General features: G+C 35.5%; 1 protein-coding gene across 7 annotated transcripts in view; it reads left to right on the top strand.

The window, feature by feature from the left end:
* MYCBP2 (MYC binding protein 2) overlaps positions 1-26,202 on the top strand; it is a 279,351-nt gene that overhangs the window by 237,121 nt on the left and 16,028 nt on the right. For 6 of the 7 annotated variants that reach the window (XM_012472003.2, XM_012472001.2, XM_012472005.2 and 3 more), the window contains 14 exons: positions 571-770; positions 1,879-2,028; positions 7,717-7,877; positions 9,204-9,360; positions 9,545-9,769; positions 12,335-12,400; positions 13,818-14,057; positions 14,359-14,457; positions 18,141-18,221; positions 19,455-19,721; positions 20,423-20,706; positions 22,169-22,265; positions 23,577-23,696; positions 25,572-25,673. In XM_012472003.2, the coding sequence (XP_012327426.1) occupies positions 571-770; positions 1,879-2,028; positions 7,717-7,877; positions 9,204-9,360; positions 9,545-9,769; positions 12,335-12,400; positions 13,818-14,057; positions 14,359-14,457; positions 18,141-18,221; positions 19,455-19,721; positions 20,423-20,706; positions 22,169-22,265; positions 23,577-23,696; positions 25,572-25,673 (2,249 nt within the window). The remainder of the gene's footprint in view (positions 1-570; positions 771-1,878; positions 2,029-7,716; positions 7,878-9,203; positions 9,361-9,544; positions 9,770-12,334; positions 12,401-13,817; positions 14,058-14,358; positions 14,458-18,140; positions 18,222-19,454; positions 19,722-20,422; positions 20,707-22,168; positions 22,266-23,576; positions 23,697-25,571; positions 25,674-26,202) is intronic. The other variant, XM_012472002.2, reaches the window with a different exon arrangement.

Below are 26,202 nucleotides of genomic sequence, written 5' to 3'. Positions count from 1 at the left end.
GATTCTACCTCAAGAATAATTAAAGAAATCCAAGAAAAATAGGATAATACAGTGATAAATTATCAGATAGATCACTTGCTAAAAGGAAGCTTTGGCCTAAAAATTATAGTCAGATTATTAAGTATCTTATTGCAGACTTCTAAGAAAAACATTACTGAAAATTGCCCAAAAATTTGTAGGTTCATTCTATAAATATTTTTTACTTCCTATTGAGACATATTTCTTACAAAGCCATCTTTTAGAAAGTGATGCACATAAGATATAGATTTCATTTAAAGAGAATACAAATCACTTAGCTTTTAGAGTATTTTAGAAATGTAAACTTTAGATTTAGCTCTGAATTCAAAACCCACCTGTACAACTTAATGGCTGTATGATTTTCAGAGGGTAAAATACTTAATCTTTCTGAGCCTTGGTTTCTTCCTCAGTAGAAGTTGAAATTGTTATGATTATTGTTATGTGCAAAAAACAAAAAGCAACAACAAAGGCTCTAAAGTGAATATGCTAAATATTATTATTCAGTATATATGCACTGCATATGAAATAAATAATTTTCTTTTTCTTTAATAGAAGTTGGTTCTTCCCTCTTGAGACATCCATCTCCTGAGCTTTCTCGGCTAATCTCAGCCCACAGCTCTCTTTCTAAAGGAGAACGAAATTTCCAGTGGCCAGTTTTAGCTTTTGTTATACAACATCATGATCTAGAAGGTCTTGAAATAGCAATGAAACAGGCCCTAAGGAAATCTGCTTGTCGAGTTTTTGCTATGGAGGTATGAGTACATTAATGAAATTACTGATTCATTCATTTAATGATGCCACTTTTTTACCAACAGAAATTGTGTGGAATTAAAAACCATTAGCTAATTAAAAGCATCAAGTGTTCATATAAAATTAGACTCTAAAGTTTATGAATATAAACAAATTTAGAATTTCATATTTAAGCACTCTTATTTCTATATTGCTTTACTATTTGAATTTTGAGGCTATCTTTTTTTAAAAGCTTTTTACACTCAGAATCTCATTTTATTAGAATGAAATGACAGAGTAATCATAAATTGACCAGTAATAACTTCTCTGGGCCTTCAGTCTCTGGAAATAGTATAATTACTGTATATCAGAGGCCTATATATAGTAAATCTTTATTTTTATTGAGTATGATAAATAACCTACTGTAAGTAAATGTTTACTTATATAGAGCTTGGGATACACTTTGTGTTCATCCAGATGCAAGTTGGAAAAAATGTGCTTGAATAAATAAATATTAAAAAGAATTTTTGAAGTAAAAAGTGGTTTGAAAAGGTATTTTGGTAATATATTTTATAAATTATTTTCTTTATTTTTTTTTAAATTAAAATACCCAAGTATTAACTCTTTCAAGTTCTGTGTGCTTTCAGTGAAATAAAGGTCAGATTTTTAAGGAGCCAAACATAGTAGCCCATGCTTATAATCCTAGCACTTTGGGAGGCCAAGGAGGGAGGATCACTTGAAACCAAGAGTTTGAGACCAGCCTGGGCAACATCATGAGACCTCATTTCTGCAAAAAAAAGTTTTAAAATCAGCCGTGCTTGGTGGTATGTGCCTTTAGACCCAGCTACTTGGGAGGCTGAGGTAGGAGGATCACTGCGCCTGAATATTTGAGGCTGCAGTGAGCCATGATCACACCACTGTACTCCAACCTGGGGGACAGAGCAAGACACTCTCTTAAAAAGAAAAAAAAAAAGTAAAACTTAAGGTATTACTTTTTTTAATTAAAAAAAAAGAAATTTTCTAGTATCTTTCTTTGAACCCTTTATCCATGGAGGTACTTTGTTTCTGAGTACTTTTTAAATTCATGTATTTTATTTTTATCTTGAACTCATTTAACTGTTACTTATTCAGGCTTTCAACTGGCTTCTGTGTAATGTCATCCAAACCACTTCTCTCCATGATATTCTGTGGCATTTTGTGGCATCATTGACTCCTGCACCAGTGGAACCAGAGGAAGAAGAAGATGAAGAAAACAAAACAAACAAAGAAAATTCAGAACAAGTAAATGAGATTTTTGATTTGTTTTGATTGTATATTTTTTATAGAAACTGGCACTATATCTTCATATAGTCTAATAATTTGCATGAAATCATTCGCAGATCTAACTAACTTGAAAGCAAAAAATATATTTTAGGGCTATGGGTAAAGTATTAACAATAGTTAGGGAAAGTTTTATCTCTAGCAAAAATGCTGACAGTTACATCTGATTTCTCATTAAACATCATTCATAAAGTATATATCTTCAACTGGAAGATATATACTATTACCATGTAATATATGATAAACAGCTGCATTATTACCTAGAGATTCAATCTCATTTTCAACATTATTATAAAATTGGATGGCAAAAATGATACTCTTTAGGAACATGCAATTCAAAAATGCTTGTTTAGCTTGAAGAGACCTGGATTTTATAAAAAGCAGCCCTATATAATGGACAGAGCATTGAACTAAGGCACTAGGAGCCTGAGTTCAGCCTCATTTCTACCCTGTTGTAGTTGTATGACTTGTAGGCCTCAGTTTCCATGTCTGTAAAATGAAAGAGTAATCTAGGTGGCATTTATCATATTTCCAAGCACTCTGAAATTATGTGAATGGCATTTTAGGATAATTTCCAAGGATATCATAGTCTAATTCTTAAAACTCACAAGGAAACAAGATACCATGAGCAAGAACTACCAAAAGCAATAGGCAGCAGAAATAGACCCTCAACAGTTTCAGTGGTTGTGATTAACTATATAAATGTAGAATAATGTGTTTAATATGCTTAAAGAAATAAGTGAGAAACTTTATGAGAAGAATTGTAAGAAGAAATATAAAGAATGACAGATTTGGTAAAGAACTAAAGAAACATGTAAAAATTAATATTTTTTTAAAAAACAATCAGTTTTGAGATTTTATAGCATGTCAGTGAAGAAATTGGTTAATTATAAGAGACCTGCAGAAATTATCTAGAATTCAGCACAGAAAACAAGCAAATAAAAAAATACAAGTTGCTAAGAATAATGAAGGGTAAAATGATGTATAACACTTACCTAATTGGAGTCATGAAAGAAGATGGAATGGAAGAGAGACACTATTTAAGAGTTAATACTTGAGAATTTCCCAGAATTGATTACAGATAACAACCCATTGAGTCAAGAGGCCCAGTAAACCCCAACCAGAATAAATACAAATCATGGTGAGCAAATTATAGTGAATTAGCTGAACACCAAGAACAAAGAAAGAGATCTTTTAAGCAGCCACAGGAAAAAATACTACCTTTCAAAAGAGGGACAGTGAGAATAATAGCTTAATTTTCAGTAGCAACATTACAAGTTAAAAGACTGAATTTGTTTAAAGGCTGTCAGTTGGTTTTTTTCAATGTACTGAAAGAAAATACCTGTCAATTCAATTGAAGGGTCTTTGAAGAACAAGACCAAAGACATTTCCAGAATAAAAACTGAGAGAAATAGCTATGGAGTATGAATGAAGAGAAAAGAAAGTGTAAATATGAGGACATATCTTAAAAAATATTGACTATGTAAAAAGTAATGATATGTCATGGTGATCTACAAAATGATAAAAGATCAATTCTATATATGTATCTACCTAATACTGTAACCTTAAAAATATTAAGAAACAATTGACAGACTGCAAGGAAAAATAGGACAGTCTGCAGTTACAATGTGAGTCATACATCTGTAACAGCTATCTGTTCCTGCATAACCACCCCAAACTCACTGGACTAAAACAGTTGCTTGTTTGCTCACAGTCTCTGGGTTGGCAATTGCAGCAAGGCTCCACTAAGGGGAATGGCTCTTTTCTGTTTCAGTTACATAGTGTGCTTCAAGTGGTACTCCCTGAGCTCTTTTATCCTCCAGGATGCTGGCCTGGGTTTGTTCAGATGCCAGCAGCACCCAAGAAAGAGAGCACAGAAGCTGCAAAACCAAAATGACCAAGACTAAAGGCCTACGTCGTGCTTCTGCCACCTTCTGTTAGCCAGTGTAATTCACAAGACCGGTCAAATTCAAAGACTGAGAAATAAACTCCACCCGTTGATGGGAAGAGCAGCAGAGAATTTGTGACTGTTTTGTGCATAGTACCATAACACTCTTCTTAGTACTGGATAGGTCAGGCAAACAAAAAGAATCAGAAAGTACACAGATTTGAATGATTGACAGTCTTGATATAATAGAATATACAAAACATTGCATGTAGTTGTTCACATTCTTTTCAGATACACCCAAATGTCTATGAAAATTGACTATTTACTGGGTATGTAAGACAAGTTTCAACAAACTTTAAATAATTGGTTTTCTTCCTACCGTGTCCTCAGTCTTTATTGCTAGTATATAAGAATTAGATAACAAAACAAGAAAAATATTTATATGGGAATTAGGAAATACTTCCAAATGAGTTGCATCAAAGAACTATAATAGAAAATATTTTAAATGGAATGGCAATAATAGTACACCTCAAAACGTGTTGTTTGGCAGAGTTCTATTTATAGCTATGATGAAACAGCCAGTGTCAGGATTAGTTCTCATAGTAAACCACAAAAAGCTGAGCAAAATATTTAAAACAATTGTTCATAGGCTATGAGCAGTGACCAGTACAGAGCTACAATCCTTGAGAGAAGGAAAGTACATGAGGTAAACCGCACAATCAGAGAACGTCAGTTGTGTTGGTCAGAGATCAGTGTAGGACTGTAACTTTGGGATCGAGAAGCAGGGCACCAGTGGTGCAGAGCTGCAGAAAGAAGTCTAAAATTTTTACGTAAAAATACCCCTGGCGTTCCGGCCACTATTAGACTGGGCATGCAATTTCTCTGGGAGACCTAGCAGTAGAAATGAATTGTAAGCTAAGAACTGAACAGAGTCTTAGCTTTAGAGCTGGGTTCTGAAGTTCTAGCACAACCAGAGGTGGGGTGAGTATGATGAATACTCCTGGCATGAATACTCCATGGTCCCAGAAAGGCCATACCCGAGGAATGTGGACCGTGCCTTAGGAGTAAGGACAATGCCTAAAATCAAGGGCAAAACTGAAATAACCCCAGTCTAACAGTGTCAAATGCCAAGTCTTGATGGAATGTACATGGCCTGCTATCTCCCTGTAAGAACAAAACTACATTCTTTAGAAGACAAAATAAACCAGAACTTCTATATCAGTAATCAATAGATGTACAATGAAGGAGGCAAAAAGCAACCATCTTTTACTTAGCTCAGTGACATAGTTTAAAAAGTTTGATGGGCTTACATTGGTAGCAAGATGGAAGAACACACATTCTTTGCTGTGGAGTAGCAGCTTCTTAGAGAATGGTCTGGTAAGATCTATCAAAATTCACATTAAAAATAATTCTGTAATTCTACTTTTATGAATTTCTCCTTATCATAGATGTATGTATGAAAAGGAAAATATATACAAGTTGATTCATTGCAGATGTTATATAAAAACAAAAGATTGAAAGCAACCAAAATGGCTGTTCTGAAGTGGACTCATGAAATAAACTATGGTGTTTTTATTCATCAGAATACTATGCAGTAGGATAACATACGTTACATACATATCTAATAAGTAATAATCTCAAAGATAAATTGTTTTAAAAAGAAGAATACAGATCAGTTTGTTTAGAGTGATGTCATTTGTGTAAAGGAACAATATTTATAGACAGTCCAAGAAACTGGTAATAGAAATTGCCAGTAGGAGAGCACCTATGTAGCAGGGCTGTAGAGACAAGGAGAGTTTTTATGGTACTTTTTTAATAGCTCTTGAATATTTTATTAGGATGTATGTTACCTACTTGAAATAATAAACATTAAATGAAAAAGCAGATGTGAAATTTGGATCATGGTAGGTAGGCTGTAATAGTAGTAACTTTTGTTATTAAACAGATCAAGTCCTAGATACTATGTGCAAATTATCGGAAATAACTAAAAACAGTCACTGCTTACTAAGGGTGTTTTATGATGCATTATGATATAACCATGACATCATATTTTTCTTTCTAAAAGTAAGTGCTTTAGTAGAAATATTTATTTGAATCACAAAGGAAGGAAGAAATTAGTTTCAATTAGGTGGAGTGAGGCAAGTTACTCTAAACACATACTACAGGATAGATTTTGACTGCAATATACACAGTATTCCCCAAACAGAAGAAACACCATGACTGATGTCTTCTGGAAAGGTAAATCATCTGATTGAAAATGTGTTTAATGGAAAGAAGGACTTTTTTTTTTTTGAGACAGAGTCTCATTCCGTTGCCAGGCACCAGGCTGGAGTGCAGTGGTGCAATCTCGGCTCACTGCAACCTCCGCCTCCTGGGTTCAAGCAATTCTCCTGCCTCAGCCTTCCAAGTAGCAGGCATGCGCCACTATGCCCAGCTAATTTTTGTATTTTTAGTAGAGACAGGGTTTCACCATATTGGTCAGAATGGTCTGGACCCCTTGACCTTGGGATCCTCCGGCCTCGGCCTCCCAAAGTGCTGGGATTACAGGTGTGAGCCACTGCATCTGGCCAGAAAGGCATATTTTTTAAGTTGCTTGAATGGACCTTGAAATTTCATGTCAATATATAAACAAGACTTTTTTAAAAAGCCATTGAATGGTAATTTTTTTCCCCAAAATCCCCAAAAAAGAAAGTCCAACGCCTATTAAAACAAGAAGAGACCTGGTAGTTTATAAGCCAGTTCTAGCCCTCAGACATTTTTGACCTGCACAGTTGTTTTGTTTTGTTTTGTTTTGTTTTTAAGGCCGTATTTTTAAATGAAGATATTTTACTTCTGCCACCGCAATTAACTGATAAATTTGCTTTGAATTTCCACCTTAGAAAGATACATGAATATATGAATACCTTGTCGTAGATACAGAGATCTGGCCGACTTGGGGCTGGAATTCCCATGTGGGAACACTTGGCTTGAGCAGGCAGGTGCTGTCCTGTTGGAGCGGCTGCACATTGGCCCCTGCTCTCCTGCTTGTGCACTGCTCCCCTCCCCTCCTGCTCCACCCCCTTCTGGTGCCTGCTTAGCTGTGCGATGCTTGCAACATACCTACCTAGTGCTCTCTGAGGGTCCAGCTTTATCAGTTGATTTTGATCAGTTTCTTGATATTATGAAATCTCCTTTCTTTGGGAATATGGATTACTCTGTTTCCTGTTGTAAAATTTATTCCATAGATAATATTTTTAATGGAGACATCTGAGGGTTTGAATGAGAAATGAAATTCAATCCCTGCTTCTTTTTCCTAGCTGTGATCCATCGGCCCAGAAAGGAGCTTTTTATTCTAATTCACAGGAAAATGCTGTATGTGTTAGTGGCTACCCCAACTTCTAAACATATGTTATTTTTTATACATAAACATACACACAAAACATACCCACTTATATGTATATGTGTACATATACATATACATACATGTATATGCATGCTACGCATACACATGCATATACATATGGATTCACCCTCCAGGTAGATTTGTGAGCACACTAGAATTGATGATTCATTTGCATGCCAATTTTATTTGTGACTAAACTTACAGCTTTTCCCTAAAATAATACACAATTAATTGAAATTACCATATGTTCTGAGTACAATTTGGTTTTGTTGTTTATATTTCTGTTACACAGCTATTTTAAAGTATACATAATAGTCTTTTGTGAAGAAGATCCCTTCTAGCACATACACTAATAAACTTGTTTCGATTTCTGCCTTAGGAGAAAGACACAAGAGTGTGTGAACATCCACTGTCCGACATAGTGATTGCCGGGGAAGCTGCTCACCCTTTACCGCACACCTTTCACCGCTTGCTTCAGACCATCTCAGACCTTATGATGTCTCTCCCCAGCGGCAGCTCATTACAGCAAATGGCCCTGAGGTAAATTTGTATCGTCGTGTCCTAGGCACATTGGACAAGAGAGTTTATAGAATATTCAAAGTATGAAATGCTCCAAAAACCTCTTTACATAGTAAGATAGAAAGAATCCCTACATTATATAGATGGTGCCTCCCTCCTTACAGTCATAATTTTTAGAATGGTCCTTCCTCTTAGTTAATGGTTGTTTGCCCTTCTGTTAAATGTGACTCATGTACTTCTTAGTGCTCTAAATTATCTCTGTAACAATCTCCCTCACTTTCCCCTCTTGCCTATTTCAAATCACCTAACTATTCCAAGAAGAGAATGGGAAAATGAAATCTCAAATACAAAAACCAAAATAGTTTTGACTTGAAAAGAATCTTAGGAAAAACAGCCTGGTTTATATGCAGGCTAAAATCACCTTAAGAAGCATCACAGATGCTCAGCAGATTCCAATTTCAGTTTGAAATGTGTTCAGAATTTCACATTGCCTTTCCACTGTGAACCTTGTTACTAGATTCACACACTGGACTCACACTTACAAATAAATTCTCCTAATTTCTAATGCAAGAAATAAGTTGGTGGAATGATTGGGCTTCCCATATTCCTAATGATAAGACCAGTGGAAGAGAGATTTCTCTTTGTCCTCCTCACAAGATTTTTGAAATACAAGATACATCACACCCTGATGAATTAGTATGGCATCGTAAGATTAACAAATTTGAAGGGTTGTTACAGTTGTGTAACACTTGTTTACACAACAGATTCATTACCCTTTTTGCATCTGTAGCTTTGATCTTCATCTGTCTAATTTGTTTATATTTAAAATGGGTCAACTTTCCTTAGAACTTACCTTGTTCCGAAGAAGTTATCTTTATTTCTCAAAAACAGAAACAGGCCAGGCGTGGTGGCTTACGCCTGTAATCCCAGCACTTAGGGAGGCCAAGGCAGGTGGATCATGAGGTCAGGAGTTTGAGACCAGCCTGGCCAAGATGGTGAAACCCCGTCTCTAATAAAAATACAAAATTAGCTGGGTGCGGATGACGGGCGCCTATAATCCCATCTACTTGGGAGGCTGAGGCAAGAGAATCACTTAAACCCTAGAGGCAGAGGTTGCAGTGAGCCGAGATCGTGCCATTGCACTCCAGCCTGGGTGACAGAGCAAGACTCCATCTCAAAAACTAAATAAATAAGAATGATTTTCTTCCCTGAATTTTTAAAATTTCTGTATTCTACTAGAGCATTAAGATTTCTTGAGATATTAGCTACAGAGTGCTCATTTAAGAGTTCCTTAGATGTTCCTGGAAAATAATTATTTCATATCCTGCTTATATATCACCTTTTTAGGTGCTGGAGTCTCAAATTCAAGCAATCTGATCACCAGTTCCTTCATCAGAGCAATGTCTTTCATCACATTAACAATATTTTGTCAAAATCAGATGATGGCGATAGTGAAGAGAGTTTTAGCATCAGTATACAATCTGGCTTTGAAGCTATGAGTCAGGTCAGTCATTTCACCCTTATTATCCTGGCTGTCCTGTTTGTTAGTACATCAAAGGAAAAACTCTTGAGTTATTCATGATCAGTTTGATCCTATCTTCCATTATGTTTTATCTTATATCTGTTTGTTTTATCTTCATGGAAGATTTCCTTTTAGTGTCATAAGCACTTACATTTGTTTCTGATAGGAATTATGCATAGTAATGTGCTTAAAGGACTTAACCAGCATTGTTGACATAAAAACTTCAAGCCGACCTGCCATGATTGGCAGTTTGACAGATGGCTCCACAGAAACCTTTTGGGAATCTGGAGATGAAGATAAAAACAAAACTAAGAACATCACCATCAACTGTGTAAAAGGAATCAATGCTCGCTATGTGTCTGTTCACGTGGACAATTCCCGAGATCTTGGGGTAAGAAAGCAAACTTGATTTGCGGCTCTTTAGCTGTTTTCAGACCGTTAGTATTCATGCACCCTTATTTCTAAATTTAGCAAAAGGCTTTATCACCTGGAATGTTGCCAACCAAACATCATTGCTATATTCTCCAAATAAACCGTAAGTCTAAAAACAAATTAATATGATTGGAAACACTATGGAATTCCAGTTCTGAAAAGAGGTCTGATTACAAATACACTGTGGCTACAGCTAAGCAAAATGAAAGTCTGCTGTACAGTTTTCTGCTTCCATGCCCTTGGTTAAGATTTTCCCTTGACCTGGAAGTCCTCCCCTTAAACTCTGATGATTGATTCTCTAAGGTCTCTCAAACTCAGCAGAGAAATTCTTAGTAACTCCTCTAAAAAATTATTCTTTCCCTCTGCTGGGTACTTCTTTGTATTACTCTGGTGGCACTTAATAATAATCTTTGATCTATAGTGTAATTAGTTTTTTATTTTTTTTTTTGAAATGGAATCTCCCCTTCATCACCCAGGCTGGAGTGCAGTGGTTCAATCTCGGTTCACTGCAACTTCCACCTCCAGATTCAAGCTTTTCTCCTGCCTCAGCCTTCCAAGTAGCTGGGATTACAGGCACATGCCACCACGTCTGGCTAATTTTTGTATTTTTAGTAGAGACGGAGTTTCACCATGTTGTCCAGGCTGGTCTCGAACTCCTGACCTCAAGTGATCTGCCCACCTCGGCCTCCCAAAGTGCTAGGATTAACAGGCATGAGCCACTGCACCTGGCTTATCTTTAAATGTCTACTTCTTTCTCACAATCCTCATGGAATTAAAAGATAAGTTTCTATACTGTCCCAAATAATCATAATTTATATTCTCCCTAGCCTAGTTCACCCACGTTTCAACTGAATTAAATATTCTTTTATAAAAGGCACTAAACAAGAAAAAAGAGTCCTATTTATTTGTGTGTTCACAACCAAGAAAGAAATAGCACTACCTCCAGACTGCCTTTCTTCTACCTCATTCTTGAAGAAGGATACTATGTAGAATTTTTTTTCCTCAGAATGGATGTGGTTGGCCAGCAGAGGCAGTATTAATGGCTCCCCTTGAACCATTGCCTGGCTCCTCCTGTGCCATTTGCGTATTTCCTTTCTGAAGAAGAGCCTCAGTGGTAGGGTTGGGTCTCTGATAATTTGGTTGCAGGCCAGTCTGCAATCAGAGCAAGCTGCAACTCCTGTACATCAGTGCAGGTTCTATTCCTCCCTGATATTGAATAAGTAAAAGAGGCTTAGCTAATATCATATGATATTAGCTCCACAGAAACCTTTTGGGAAGGTTATACTCCGCAGACCCAAGAATTTCTACTGGTATAACTACTTTATCTTACTAGAGAGTCAGGTGTAACAAAGCAAAACATTCTGTGGCTAGAACTCACTGTTCAGTGCAAAGTTACCTCTAGCTCATGGTGCATTTAAGCCAGGACATGCTTTCCCTCAGAACAGTGATTGCAATCAATTTGACATATCTGTCTTTTCTCAGAGGAAATAATCATGATAGTATTCATTTTCAAAATTCCCAGTATGTAAGCTGACATCTACTTTCCTTTTTAAGCGGCTTCCTCTATGTTATAGCTTGAGCGTTCCAAATCTGAACATCCAAAATGCTACAGAATCTGAAACTTGCTGAACACAGATGTGACACTTAAAGGAAATGCTTATTGGAGCATTTCTGGTTTTAGATATTCAGATTTCAGATGCCTAGCCAGTAAGTATAATGCAAGTACAGTATTTCAAAATCCTAAAAAATCCCCAGTCCCAAACACTTCTGGTCCCAAATACTTCTGATAAAGGAAACTCAACCTGTACATATGTTTTCCTAGAGTTATGTACCTCCGTGTCCCCCAACCTGCCTACCACAGAGCCTGTACACAGCATTTGTTGATTTGAATTGTATCCGCCTACAGCACTCATAATATGTGGCTCTCTGAGGAACTAATGTTAATCTATTTCTTGATGTGCTCTGCATAAAATGTACTCAACCCTAAGGTCTTTGGCACTAGGATGGACATGTATTGAACTTGTGCTGTTTGACATTTAATGTGTTAATGTTGCCTTCCCTAGTTTGGCAAGTATCTTGGGGGATAGAACCTCTTCTTGCATATTCTACTCCAAATCTATAAGGAATCTGGGTACATTGTGACACTCATAAGTATTTGTTCAGTTACCTTTCCTTTTTATACTTCAAAAGTAATGAGAATATAACAACAAGGGTCTGACATAACTGACAAGCATATTTGTTGAAAGGTTTCATGAGGATGGAATCTGAATATTTAGACTTTGAATAAGGAGAGGGAATGTCAAGCTATGAGAGAGCACATGGAGAGGGGCTGAAATGTACAATTTAAGACAGAGTTTGTGAAAATAAGACTGAAGTTGTAGGAACCATGGTTAGTTGGAGGGATGCGGTGGGGTCAATCAGGAAGGACGGTAAGAGACAGGCAGAAGACTTAATGTGAGAAACCACTGTAAGTTCTGAAGCAGTAGTATATAGCATTATAACTATTGTGAATTGTCTATTTCAGAATAAAGTTACCTCAATGACCTTCTTAACTGGCAAAGCAGTAGAAGATTTGTGCAGAATAAAGCAGGTAATTAAAATTTTGTCATGAAATGTTTTGCTACCTAGAGAGAAATTTCTTCTTCTCAGCTTTCACTGTTGAGTTCCACCTTTGGCACACAACCAAAGTATTATAGGAAATTATTTATAAAACATTAAGTTGACAAATGGTCTATATGTCGGAATAGTAACCACCATCCCTGTGCTACACATCTTATCTATTACTGTTCTAAATGCTCCCCAGTCATGAGTGATTATATTGCACCTACAGTCTCCTGTACCCCATTCCCCAACAAAGACTCAGGGTATCTTAAAATTTATCACAGATCTCATTCACACTTAAAACTTTAATTCACCTACACTTTGAGTTAAAATAGGTTATTGTACTCTGGCCTGAAAAATCTATAACACTGCAGCTATATCCAGGTTACAAGTCAGTTTAAACCAACTCTACAAACAAGTTAAGTTTTATCTAGGCATGTGTCTGAGACTGTGCCCAGGCTCCCTTACTTGTGTTAGTGAAACTTTGTCAAAACTGTTTCTCACTGGCTACTTTATCTCACAGAAGTTGACCAATTGCCTGTTTGCTTGCTTGTTTTCAAATCATATTGAGGGAATGAATTAAGATTTTGGACTAAACATATAATAAATTTTCTTTAAATTGTTAAAGAATTTGGGAAAATAATCCTATTCAATGAAATTGTGTTTGTTTATACTTAATACCCCATTTAGAAAATTGACATTAATTAAAACAATATCAATTTAATGTCTGTGTAAATCACATAAATATTCCCAGGCCATTTCTTGGTTATTAAATGCAATAAGAACAGTTTTCATTTTATGAACGGAATAGTGTCAAAAAACTACTCCACAGTGTATTAACATTTAATCCTTGAAAAAAAAAAAGTCATATTCTCAATGAAATTTAGTGAAATAAGGAATCACAGGTGTAATGTTACATATTACATAATTTTTGTTCAAAAATAAAACATTAAGTAACTATACATTAAAAGTACATTATCTTTAAATGGTGCTTTATTGTGAGGATACACAAGCAAAGAACCCTTTTCTGATCTTGTGATGTTTCTACTTACAGTCGATATAGGTAAAGTACAGTCATATAAATTATTTGTAATCCATTCACTCATATAACTTTGCTCGGAAGCCATATGGTAATCAGGCCTCGATTTTAATTCTCAATTCCACCATTTACTGAAAATCTCTTAACCTGTGTTAACCTTAGTTTCTTCATCTGTATAATAGCTACTATAAATAATGTCACTTATCTTCACAGGGTTGAAGTAAGATAATCAGTGTGAAATGACATCATAACCTTTACTCTGTACAATTCTTTGTTATTTGAGCTTGCTGATGTTAATGCTAAGTCTAGCACAGTGATAAAAATGATCCAGCTGAATCAGGTTCCTGCCTCTTTTCTACTCAACCAGGTTGATCTAGATTCCAGGCACATTGGCTGGGTAACAAGTGAACTTCCAGGAGGGGATAATCACATCATCAAAATTGAATTAAAAGGCCCAGAAAATACACTGAGAGTTCGACAAGTCAAAGTCCTGGGCTGGAAAGATGGTGAAAGCACAAAAATAGCTGGCCAGATTTCAGCCAGTGTGGCCCAACAGAGGAACTGTGAAGCTGAGACTCTGCGAGTATTCAGACTTATTACATCTCAAGTGAGTGTCCGTACAACTCATTCTAGCACAGGGAAATTGATGTCATATATTTTAAGAGTGTAACAAAATATTTTGTAAAACTTGTTATAGAAATTTCTGGCTACAGATGTTGCCCATTTTTTCATTTCATAGCCCTAAACACCTGAGTTTCATGTTGCATTTATAATTAAGAAGAGTAATGATGTATATTAGCAAGAGTAGCATATTATAACACCTGCAGAATCAGCTAATAAGTCCTCTGGCTATTACAGTGTTAATGCCTGTCATTAATTCCTTCTCACCTGCATATCTTCCTCATCAGGTATTTGGAAAGCTCATATCTGGAGATGCTGAACCTACACCAGAACAAGAGGAAAAAGCGCTATTGTCATCACCTGAAGGAGAAGAAAAAGTATACAATGTATTTATTTGTATTCTAAAGATATTTATTTCCCTTTTCTATTCTTTTTTCAGTGAAATAATTGATGTATTGCTGTATATTTTAATGGATATGTAATAATAGTTTTGTGCAGTTCATATTTTTTCTTAGAGGATGAAGGAACTATCTAAAAGAAATTCATTATTCATGTATCATCTAGCTAGTATTTTAAGTAACAGCAAAATTTGCTCTGTACCTTGGGTTTTTATGTTCATTTGTTAGCATTTATAAAATTAACTTAATCATTTCTGTGCTATACCCCATCACTTATCTTTTCCCTCCTCCATTTTCCCTGTCCTTCACAGTTCAGCTCAAAAGTACTCTTCTTCATGAAACTTGTTTATGACTTATCTTCTTCATGAAACTTATTTATGATTTCCCCAAACAAAAAGCAGTTTTGTCTGCTGGAGTTCATAAAATCTATAAGTGTCTCTTCTTTGTTTTTCTCTTATGCTTATCTGCATACATGTTTTATCTCTTCTACTGAACCATAGCTTCTTAAAGACCAAGGCCATGTCTAATTGGTCTTTGTGTCCATCCTGATATAATCACATACATGTTCAGTAAATTTTTGTTAGAATAACTACTCTTTATTATTGTTCTAGAAATTTCTTCTAAAAATACAGTTGCTTTACTTTTTCATTCCTTACTAAAACACTGTACCCAAGAGTTTTGTACCTCATCCATTTCCAAAAAGAGAAGTCAACTCTGACTAGTCTCAATATTCTAGTGTCTTTAAATACTGCAAATAATCACCTTGGCAGCCCTTTCAAAGATAAATTTCAAGGATTTCCCTAGACTAACCCTGTGTTTCCTAATACAGTAGTATCCAAATCATTGCCATATTTTTGTTTGAAGTCTGAAAAAATAAGATTTCTTAAATGCCGGTAACTTCTTTCAACATCTTTTGGAGATTTCATTTGAATGACTACAAGACTGTAACTACCCATTAAACCAACTGAATTTTAGCAAATGTCAACTCTGTACTAAACAATTGTGAGAATGGCAAGCCCTCAAAAAACTTGCATTCTGTTCTTGGTTATGAACCCTCTGCATTCCCCTCACCCCCGAAAAAGAAATCAACAAGATACCAAATAACGTATAAGCAAGTTACTAAATGTATGGGAAAATTGCAAATGACATAGACTTTCAGAGTACATTGATATCACTGTGCCCTGGAGTGGTCAGAGAAGGCTTTTTAGGGGATATTGGACTTGAGTTAGATCTGAAAGAGAATGAAGGGATCAGAGTGAGATTAGTAGAGAGAATGGGAGCAAGGACTGATCAGAGAGGCTGGCCTAACAGTAGGAGAGTATATGTTGAGGAGTTAAGGTTATATAGGAAAGGTTATACTATCAGTTGGGTGCCCATGAAATAACATGATTTTTAAGAAAATAATTTTTTAAAGTTAGATTATTGAAGCATAATTTACATACAAAAATTCCTCATTTTAAACTGAATCATTCAATGAATTTTTACTCATGTACACTAGTGAAATCATTATCAAAATCAAGTTTGGTTTGGTTTGGTTTGGTTTGGTTTGGTTTATTTTGTTTTGTTTTGTTTTGTTTTGTTTGAGGCAGGGTCTCACTCTGTTGCCCTGGGTGGAGTGCAGTGGTGTGAACACGGCTCACTGCAGCCTCAACCTCCTGGGCTAAATGGATCCTCCTGCCTCAGCCTCCCAAGTAGCTGGGACTACAGGTGCATGTCACCATGCCCAGCTAATTTTCATATATTTGTAGAGACATGGTTTTGCTATGTTGACCATTCTCAAACTTCTGGGTTCAAGCAGTCCTCCAGCATTGGCCTCCCAAAGTGCTGATATTACATGAGCCACCATGCCCAGCCCACAGCCAAGTTTTAAAACACATCACTTCTCAGATTTCTCTCATGTTCCTTTGCAGGCAGTCCCCCAACCTCAGAGAGGTTCTGACTCTCAAGTAATTTGTTCATTTCATCTAAGCTGCTGGATTTGTTCATAACATACACTTATGTCCTTTTATTATCTGTAGAATCTGTAGTGATGTCTCTTGGTGATTTGTGTCTTCATTCTTTTTTTCTGGAATAGTTTTGCTAAAGGTTCATCAATTCAATCCCTTCAAAGAACCAGCTTTTTGTTTCATTGATTTTCCTCTATTTTTGCTTCTTAATGATTTCAGCTCACATTTTTATTTCTTTCCCTACGTTTGCTTTTCATTTCATTTGTTCATCTTTTTCTGGTTCCTTAAGGTCTAAGATTAGATCGTAGACTCCAAGACCTTCCTTTTCTCAAAATCTAAGTATTTAATGCTGTTACTTTCTTCTAAGTACTACGTTAGCTTGTTTCACAAATTTTGGGTTTTTTTAAAATTTTCATTCAATTCACAATGTTTTCATATTCCCATTTTTATTTCTTCTTTGACCTTTGGGTAATTTAGAAGCACCTTGTTTAATTCCCAAATATTTGGGAGTATTCCTGTTTGCTTTCTATTAATAATTTATGGTTTAATTTCATTGTGGTCAAACTGTATACTTCATATAATTTCAGTCCTTTTAAAAGTGTTAACATTTGGATTCTGGCCTATTATAGCTGTTTTAGTGAATGTCCATGTGCACTTCAAAAGATTGTGAACTCTGCTGTTGTTCTTTGAGGGGTTCTACAAATATCAGTTAGTTCAAGTTGATCGATAATATTCAAGTCATTAAGAGCCTTACTGGTTTTTGGGTTTTTGTTTTGGTTTGGTTTTTTTGTTGTTGTTAAGTACTGAAAGAAGAGGTTTGAAGTATCCAATTAAATGGATTTGTTTATTTGAAATTTATTATGCCTGGTAGCTGATCTCAACATTCTGATGGGCTCCAAAAAAAGTTTTGGTTTTGTAGATGATCAACTTTTTCTTCATTGTTAGGGCGAAAGGGACATTCTCTTGTGGTTCTCTATCCTAAGAAATGTAAAACCAAGAATCATTTTTGATTTTTAAACAAAGGAGTTTCTTACCTCAGTTTTCTTACCTGTAAAGTTGGCAAAATATTACAGTTTACCTTATGGGGTTGTTGTGAAGATTAAATAAGATTTTGTGTGTGTGTGTGTGTGTGTGTGTGTGTGTGTGTGTGTGTGTCTGGTGCGCGCATGCATATACGTCTATATTATATTAATGTATGTATACATGTCTGGCACTTGAGTACCATGCACATAATAAGCCCTATAAAATTTTAGCCTTTATTTTTATTCTTATGATACATTTCTTTGATGACTGTTGGTGTTTGCATAGCTTAATTTAAGACCACCATCATCAGAGAGTTTTGCTAGGACACTTTCTTTTTAAACAAGTGTGATTTTTCTGGATTGTTCTTCAAACAATTAAATCTGGGGTGTGAACTAATAATGTTTACAATTTAAAATAGATTTAATCAGTGACTCAAATTGACTACATTAAAGAAATTTATGGAAAGAAAATATACTTCTCTGGATTTCTTAAGCTCAGAGATTTTGTTATTTTTATAGTCACTTGGGCCAATAGTGATTTCTTCAAACTTTATCCCTTGTCTTAGTATTATAAGCTTCCATTTAAAATAAATTTGCTTTAAAAATATATACACAAAATTATTTCTCAAGATACTTTGAAATATCAAATATACAAATTTTATTTAAAGAGACAGCTTCATTTTTTTTCTTTTTCTATATAAAGGCAACATCAGATGCTGACCTGAAAGAACATATGGTTGGAATCATATTCAGCAGGAGTAAGCTGACTAACTTACAAAAACAGGTTGGTTAATAGCCATTTCATTGTCTTCATTAGTTTTTAATGTATGTGTTTCTTTATTTACTTGTTTGCTTTTTTTTAGGGTATAAAGAAGGGGTGTCCAATCTTTTGGCTTCCCTGGACCACATTGGAAAAAAAGAATTGTCTTAGGCTACACATAAAATACACTAACGATAGCTGATGAACTTAAAAAAAATGCAAGAAAAAAATCGCCTAACAGTTTAAGAAAGTTTATGAATTTGTGTTGGGCCATATTCAAAGCCATCCTGGGCCACATGCAGTCCCCAGGCTGCAGGTTGGACAAGCTTGGTATAAAGTGTTTTGAAAAATTTATGAAGGCTTTTCTACGCTTGCTTTTTTATAGGTCCTGCAGAATTTGCTTGCCATTTTCTAGAGAGGAATGAGTATTTTGGCATACCTTCAACTATTTTAAAGATTTTGCTTATGAATGTTAACTTGCTTACCTTGCTGCCGTTTATGATGGGTAGATTTATTATTCGGTGGCAAAAAGACCCAGCTATGTCAGATTTGATTTGCATTTCCCATATTTCTTTTCCTCCTATTCTTTTGTTTGTTGGCTGAGCAATTAACAGTGCTACCTATACCAGTGTTAATATTTTTAAATATAATCAGGTGAGGAAATAGCACTATATTGTTCATATAATGAGATGCTAGATAGCATAAAAATAGCAGCTCAAAAGTCAAATAAAATATTGATTTTAAATTAACCTATTGTTTTGACTTTCAACACTATTAATTATGCTTTTCAATAAACTACAACATGAATTTATTTGTGCTTTATCTTTCTAGCAGTGTTTCCTTGAATCTTAACTGCTTTCAATTGTAAGATGTCATGTATAATAACATTGTGAATCTTACCATCTATAAAGCATCTTATGAACACAATGGTCAACCATGAGAATAAAAGTGCCTTTAGTGATAAAAGGTTTTGATATGCAATTGGTTTTAGATGTGCTAAACTGTAGGCATAGGCATTAATAGCTTGCATATAATCAGTTTGTACATAGTAGTTGATTTAAATATTTTCACTTTTATTGTGTTTCCCCAAGCTTTACTTAATTGTTTCTCAGATAAGAGAATGATGTGTGATGGAGAATTAACTGGGAGAATAGTATTAAATTGAGTATCAATTTACATTCTTGTTCTTTTGTTTGCTTGTCTTGCTAGGAGTAGTGAATTATACTTACATATATATCCTGTGTTAACTTTAAATAGGTGTGTGCTCATATTGTCCAAGCTATTCGCATGGAAGCTACCCGAGTCCGTGAAGAATGGGAGCATGCTATATCAAGCAAAGAAAATGCCAATTCTCAGCCAAATGATGAAGATGCCTCCTCTGATGCCTACTGCTTTGAGCTGCTCTCTATGGTTTTAGCTCTGAGTGGCTCTAATGTTGGCCGGCAGTATCTAGCTCAACAGCTAACTCTGCTTCAGGATCTCTTCTCGCTGCTTCACACAGCCTCACCTAGAGTCCAGAGACAGGTGACTGATCACACCACAGCCTTTCCATTGCTCTTGTTCCTTGAAACATTGTTAAAAATTGCAATGCATAGAGAATTATTTAAGGACCCTAAGTATAGATTTTATTTTTTATTTTGTTATATTTTCTTTGGGGCCTATATTTTACTCCTTTTTTGTTTGTTTGTTTTTACTGTTTATGAGAGTATAGAATAGCAAAATATGTTTTATTTTATTAATGTGTTGTGATAAAGAGTATTCTGGCTACTGATTACCATATTACCATGAAATATATAATGTTGTTTAGTCCTGACCAGAAAGAAAAAGTATTGTTTTTTCTTGCTGTCTTGGGTTAGTAATTACCACTACTGTTACCATTTGAATAGTATGTATATCATATTTCTTTCCTTCACAAAATTTAAAATAGTGTTTTAATCATATTTCTTTTCTTCTCAAAGATTTTGAAGTTACAGAATGGTAGTTAGGTACATTAGAAAATAAAGCCTGGGACTGGGTGCAGGGACTTATGCCTATAATCCCAGCACTTTGGGAGGCCAAGCTGGGAGGATCCCTTGAGCCTAGGAGTTCAAGGCTGCAGTGAACTGTGGTCGCTCCACTGCACTCCAACCTGGACAATAGAACAAGACCCTATCTAAAAAAGAAAAGAAAAGAAAACCTTAGAACGTCAGTCTTTACATGAAACTCTTTTATTTTATTCTTACCAGGTAACCTCTTTACTAAGAAGAGTTTTGCCTGAAGTAACCCCTAGTCGTCTGGCCAGCATCATAGGAGTGAAATCCCTTCCCCCAGCAGATATCAGTGATATCATTCACTCAACAGAGAAAGGAGACTGGAATAAGCTGGGTATCTTGGACATGTTTCTAGGATGCATTGCCAAAGCACTCACTGTACAGCTTAAAGCCAAAGGAACCACCATCACAGGAACAGCTGGTACCACTGTGGGCAAAGGAGTTACAACAGTTACTCTTCCAATGATTTTCAATTCCAGGTTAGTTGTTACCTCTATTTTAGTACTAAAACAGAATAGAGTGAGCTACTGTTAAGAAATTTAAGATATAATTTCAAATTTTACCTTGTTAGCTTACTCACCAAATAAAATCCATAAACAGTTGGCTCATATATAAAAAGAATGTCATATATATTATAAAAGTACCATTTACAATTTGTGGGGAATAGAAAGTAGGCTGAATATGTGATGTCAGAATATTTGGATATCCATGTTGAAAAAAATTATAGATACCTCCCTCTCATCACATACAAAAGTAAACTTCAGTTTTAGGTAATACGTTTTTTCCACAATTAAAAAAAATAAACGAGGGAATAAGGTAAACTTCAGGTCAATTAAAGCTTTATGTACGTTTCTTTTTAAAACTGTACTAGGACAAATTATAGAAGAATATTTTTGTAATCTTCAATTTGGAAAGATCTTAAGCAAAACACAGAACCCAAAATCATGTAGGAAAATATTTATAGATTTGGCTGTATAAAAATGAAAATTACTTGATAGGTGATAATATGTAAATATTTTAAAATATAGGCAACTAATTTAGAAAAATATTTAAATCTATATAATAGACAATGACTTACTAGCATAATATTAGAATGACTACAGTTTTAAAAAGGCAAACAACTGATACGAATAAGAAATGACAAGAACAGTCAGTTCACAGAAAAAAATTTATAAATGCCAGTAAACAAGTGAAAACACCTCACTACTAATTAGAGAAATATAGATTAAAATCATTGCAAAATATCTTTGATGCTTTGGCAACATTATGAGGAAATAGGCATTTTCATCTGATACAAATTGCTGCATCATTTTTGGATATCTGTTTAATAATATCTGTATTTTAAATATGCATATCCTTTGACCTATCAATTCTACTTCTAAAACTTTCATACATTTGCACCAAGATATATATGCAAGGAAGTTCTATAATTGTAACAGTAGAGAATTAGAGACAGCTCAAATGGTGCTACTTGTAGAGCCAATCCATGACAATATGCAGATAACATGAGAATGTTAATCACTGTATCACTTTTTTCCTGTATATTATCTTGCTAGGAAAAAAATCAGTTGAACTAAATAGTAGTATGCTTAGTGATACAGTGGATTTATATTCTGGCACAAGCTCAGTATTATCTGCATGTGCACTAGAAGTAAGTTGTGTGTGGTCCCTGGACTGTACTTCTAAAAGATGCACACACAAGTAATGTGCAAAGAGAGAAATATTTGAAAGGGAATGCAAATCACCTTAACTGCTGTTTTGGGATTGAAGAGCTAGATTCGGGGTGATAGCTTGATGAATTTTCTTTTTAAATGCTTAAGTTGATTCAGTCACTTAAAAGTCTAAAATGCTGCATTCTGAAATAACATTTTCATCTTTTTCATTCGTAACTACTACTGATAATTTATTGGCTTTATTATAAGAGCTAATTTTTCTTTGTAGTTATCTCCGACGAGGTGAAAGTCATTGGTGGATGAAGGGCTCAACTCCTACCCAGATCTCAGAGATCATCATTAAACTTATTAAGGATATGGCAGCAGTAAGTTCGCATTCTTCTGACTGTTTTGGCAGTGAAATGCAGCAGGAATCTGATTGACAGAACAGCTTACTCTGCTGAATTGATAGGAGATGTACATTAGTGTACCTGTACTTAAAGACTATTTTGTAGTATTTAACTATCATGCTGTTTGTCTTTTCAGTGAGTGATAAATCTGTCATTTATATAAACCATGTTCATTTCAAATTTTCCAGTGAATTTGTGTGGGAACTGTTACCTAAGTCATTCAAGACTTTAAAATCTAATAAAATAAAATATGCTCTTTCAGACCCTAAGAAAGAGCCTGATTCCAAAAACCTAAAGGGAAAAAAGGGGAAGAGAGCTCTCAAAAGTTGAAGTTTCTCATTCTCCTCAGTCCTCATGGTTTTTAAAGCTTTTATTCTTCTTTATTAATGTCCTATATCCTCTGTCTTAAGATGGTGGCTTCCAGAGGAGATCTGGGAGTGCAGAGAACAGGGAGTTACTCCACAGAATACCTGTCTCATATTAGTTGCTCCTTGTCATTTTCCACACCTTCTATTGTATTTCTAGGAGGCCATCCTGAGAAGGACAAGGTAGTGTGTGGAATGTAGGTCCCTGAGACACAGAGGGAATAGAAGGCATGTTAGAGGAGGAGGAGGAGGAGGAGGTAGAGGAGGAGGAATTGAGCTGTCCCTTAAATCACGTGGATATGAGAAGTGGGAGGATTTTCTGGGGGAAAGATGAAGTTCTATCACTTTTCCCAACGTCATGGACATATTCTCAACCTTTGTGGTAAACACAGACTTTCTCAGGGTGTTCACTGGATTAAAATATTTAGGAGTATTATTTATGAACACCTAAATTCTATGATAGTTAAATGTTTGTTCTTTACAAATCAAGGTAGCAAATAAAGGTAGTTGCAGTTTGAACCTGTTTATATTTTAGGTTCCAGTAATACTCATCTAAAGCAGTTAGCTTCACTATGTAAATTGTATGCTAAGTAACAAAATTTCTCAAAGATAGATAACCTTAGTACTACTGTTATGTTTTTATCAGATATAGGAGGAATTACCCTTGACTTTCCAGGAAAAGAGTACTGAGAACTTAATTTTTTATTTATTTGTTTTTAAATATCAAAGTAATGATTAGAAGTTGAATTTTCCATAGGATTGTGAAGACATTTTAGTTTAAAAGTCTGTGTCCATGATCTAACATTCTATGTCTCACTAAAAATAAATATTTCCTTTTGATGAGAGGTGTTATTTAAGAAAAAAGAATTTACTATGGAATACATTTCTGGTTACTTATTAAAATATTCTGCTCTGCTAATAGGGTCATCTCTCAGAAGCTTGGTCCCGAGTAACAAAAAATGCTATTGCAGAAACCATCATTGCCTTGACCAAGATGGAAGAAGAATTTAGGTCTCCAGTGAGATGTATTGCAACAACTAGAGTAGGTTTTGCTTTGTTTTCTTTTGTTTTAAATTTGGTCTGTATTATTGCATGCTGTTTTCAGCAGTAGACTTAGATTTTAATCACTAAGTCAATGTAATTATTTTTTAACTAAATGCTGTATTTATTGAAAAAGCGTAAAGGGCTTTTATATTATGAACTAATTACTTCTCACTGTTATGTGTTCTGTGTCACTTGTTTTTGTGATTGTTTAGGAAGCTGAGGATACACTGGTTAGAAAAAGCTAATTACATTGTACATTGTGTGTTGTCTTTCTAATGATCTATTTCCTGTAGCTTATCACACTAAGTTTAGTGCTGGCATTATTCTGTGATAGACCAAAGGTCCATTGGAGACAACATCCCTCCTACACCTGGTTGTTCCTCATGTGGAGCCCTATGACTTACTTAGAGGGTTTATAGGCCTTACTTTTAAAAAGCAAAAAGTACTTGTCCAGGGAAGGGTCAGGGTGGAAATCTCTGAGAAAATGAGATTGCATTCTTCAGATGACACGTTTATGGTAAGTTTTAACCTACTGGATTTCATGTCCCATATATTTCCAGAAGAGATTTGAGATTTTCTTGAAGCAGCGCAGTCTGACAATATTAGGAAGAAATGAATGCTGGTAAAAATTGCTTAGGTTAGTCCTCAGAAATCTGAAAAAGAAGGTAAACTATATTTCCCTAGGGCAGAAAAAGTCAATTTATGCTATCTTGCTATTGAGCATGACACCTGCAGCAGGTGTTTTTGACCGTAATCCTTTCCCACCACTCATGCGTTGCTTTCTTTTGGTCTGCATTCCCCTTCCTCCTTGCATGCATTGTTTGTCTTTTTCTATTTTTCTGTACCTCTTTTAACATCTCTTGCTCTCTGTATCCAATGATACTCACATGCACTTCTTAGAGTTGAGCTAGTTAAATCATTTTCTATTCTTCATTCATGAGGGACTGTATCATTCTATGTAAAACTGAAGTTTACCCTTTAAGCCTCAGACATTTTTAACTATTTTTGAAAACAGTTTTCTTTTCTTTTTTTGCTCTTATTGCCCGGCAATCTCAGCTCACTGCAACCTCCGCCTCCCAGGTACAAGCAATTCTCCTGTCTCAGCCTCCCAAGTAGCTCGGATTACAGCCGTGCACCACCACGCCTGTATAATTTTTTTTGTATTTAGTAGAGACAGCATTTCACCATGTTAGTCAGGCTGGTTGTGAACTCCTGACCTCAGGTGATTCACCTGTCTCGGCCTCCCAAAGCGCTGGGATTACAGGCGTGCGCCACTGCACCCAGACCTATTTTTGTGAACAGTTTTCTAAACTTGTTAGACATTTATGTATTTCTGACAAAGTGCACCAAGTATAGTGTTAGGGCTTCTGAGACAACAAAAGACTTCTGAGGAACTTTTATCTAGAAGGATTTAATGTGTACCTAACTACTCATGGGACTGTACACAATTTAGCAGTTGCTCTACCACCTTCTTTGGCATTTAATACTTCAGTCAGATGATACTAAAGGGAAAAATATGCAGAAGGCATTAGTACAGTAAATATCAAATATGCCAATTCATTTATTCGTATGTTGTTTACATTATAGACCAATAAAGGATAATTTTATTTGTCAGATAGAAGACAGGGTGGTTCATCAAAGAAATAGTGACTTGTTCTGTAGATACCTGAGTGCCTCCTGGTGTGCATGGCACATATGGCAGTGATCATGTATGCCCGGTACCACATCAGGAAAACTTGAATGCCCCTGCGTATCTATGTATTTTCAAAATCAGCCAGCATTTATGGAGCTGTTGTGATGTGTCACAGTCAGCATTTCATAAGTCTTTCCTAAAAATTCAGGAGTGTAACAGCCTTCCCTTCCCTTTCAACAGCTCTGGCTTGCTCTAGCATCCCTGTGTGTTCTTGATCAGGACCACGTAGATCGTCTCTCCTCGGGGAGATGGATGGGAAAGGATGGACAACAAAAACAAATGGTAAGATCAGAATTTTTAAGCATTTCTCTTGCTTTCCTTTGTAGTAAGCTTTAGCTTAGCTTAAAACACACACACACACACACACACACACACACACACACACACACATATCAACATACACAGTTAGCAGATCTCTTGAAAGATTGGGTCCCATTGGCCAAGTCTATTTCACTGAGAGTCCCTTCTTATAGTATATGGAAACTTCAGGGGCTTTTATTTAAGCTCTTTTATAAAAGAGCTTTCTTCTTCTCTGAGTCATGTTTGCATCATACCAAAATTTATTTTTAGCCAGAGTCTAATTCAGTGACTAGATATTTTACTGAAATGTAATCAGTCTTATGGCAGGAAGGAAATAAAGCAGTAACACAGGCAACATGACACACCACCTGTTCACATATAAACTTAATTAAGTATAAATTTGTTCCGAAACTTAATTAAGTATATATGTGAACAGGTGGTGTGTCATGTTGCCTGTGTTATCTTTAAGTTCAGTAGAAGGGAAAACTTTATATAGGCCCTTTCAGCATTT

The sequence above is a fragment of the Aotus nancymaae genome, unplaced genomic scaffold (assembly GCF_030222135.1).
Source record: "Aotus nancymaae isolate 86718 unplaced genomic scaffold, 86718_ANA_hifiasm-v0.15.2.pri h1tg000088l, whole genome shotgun sequence".
NCBI lineage: Eukaryota > Metazoa > Chordata > Mammalia > Primates > Aotidae > Aotus > Aotus nancymaae.
Note: the sequence above shows the minus strand (reverse complement) of the source record. Positions and strands in the feature narration are given on the sequence as shown.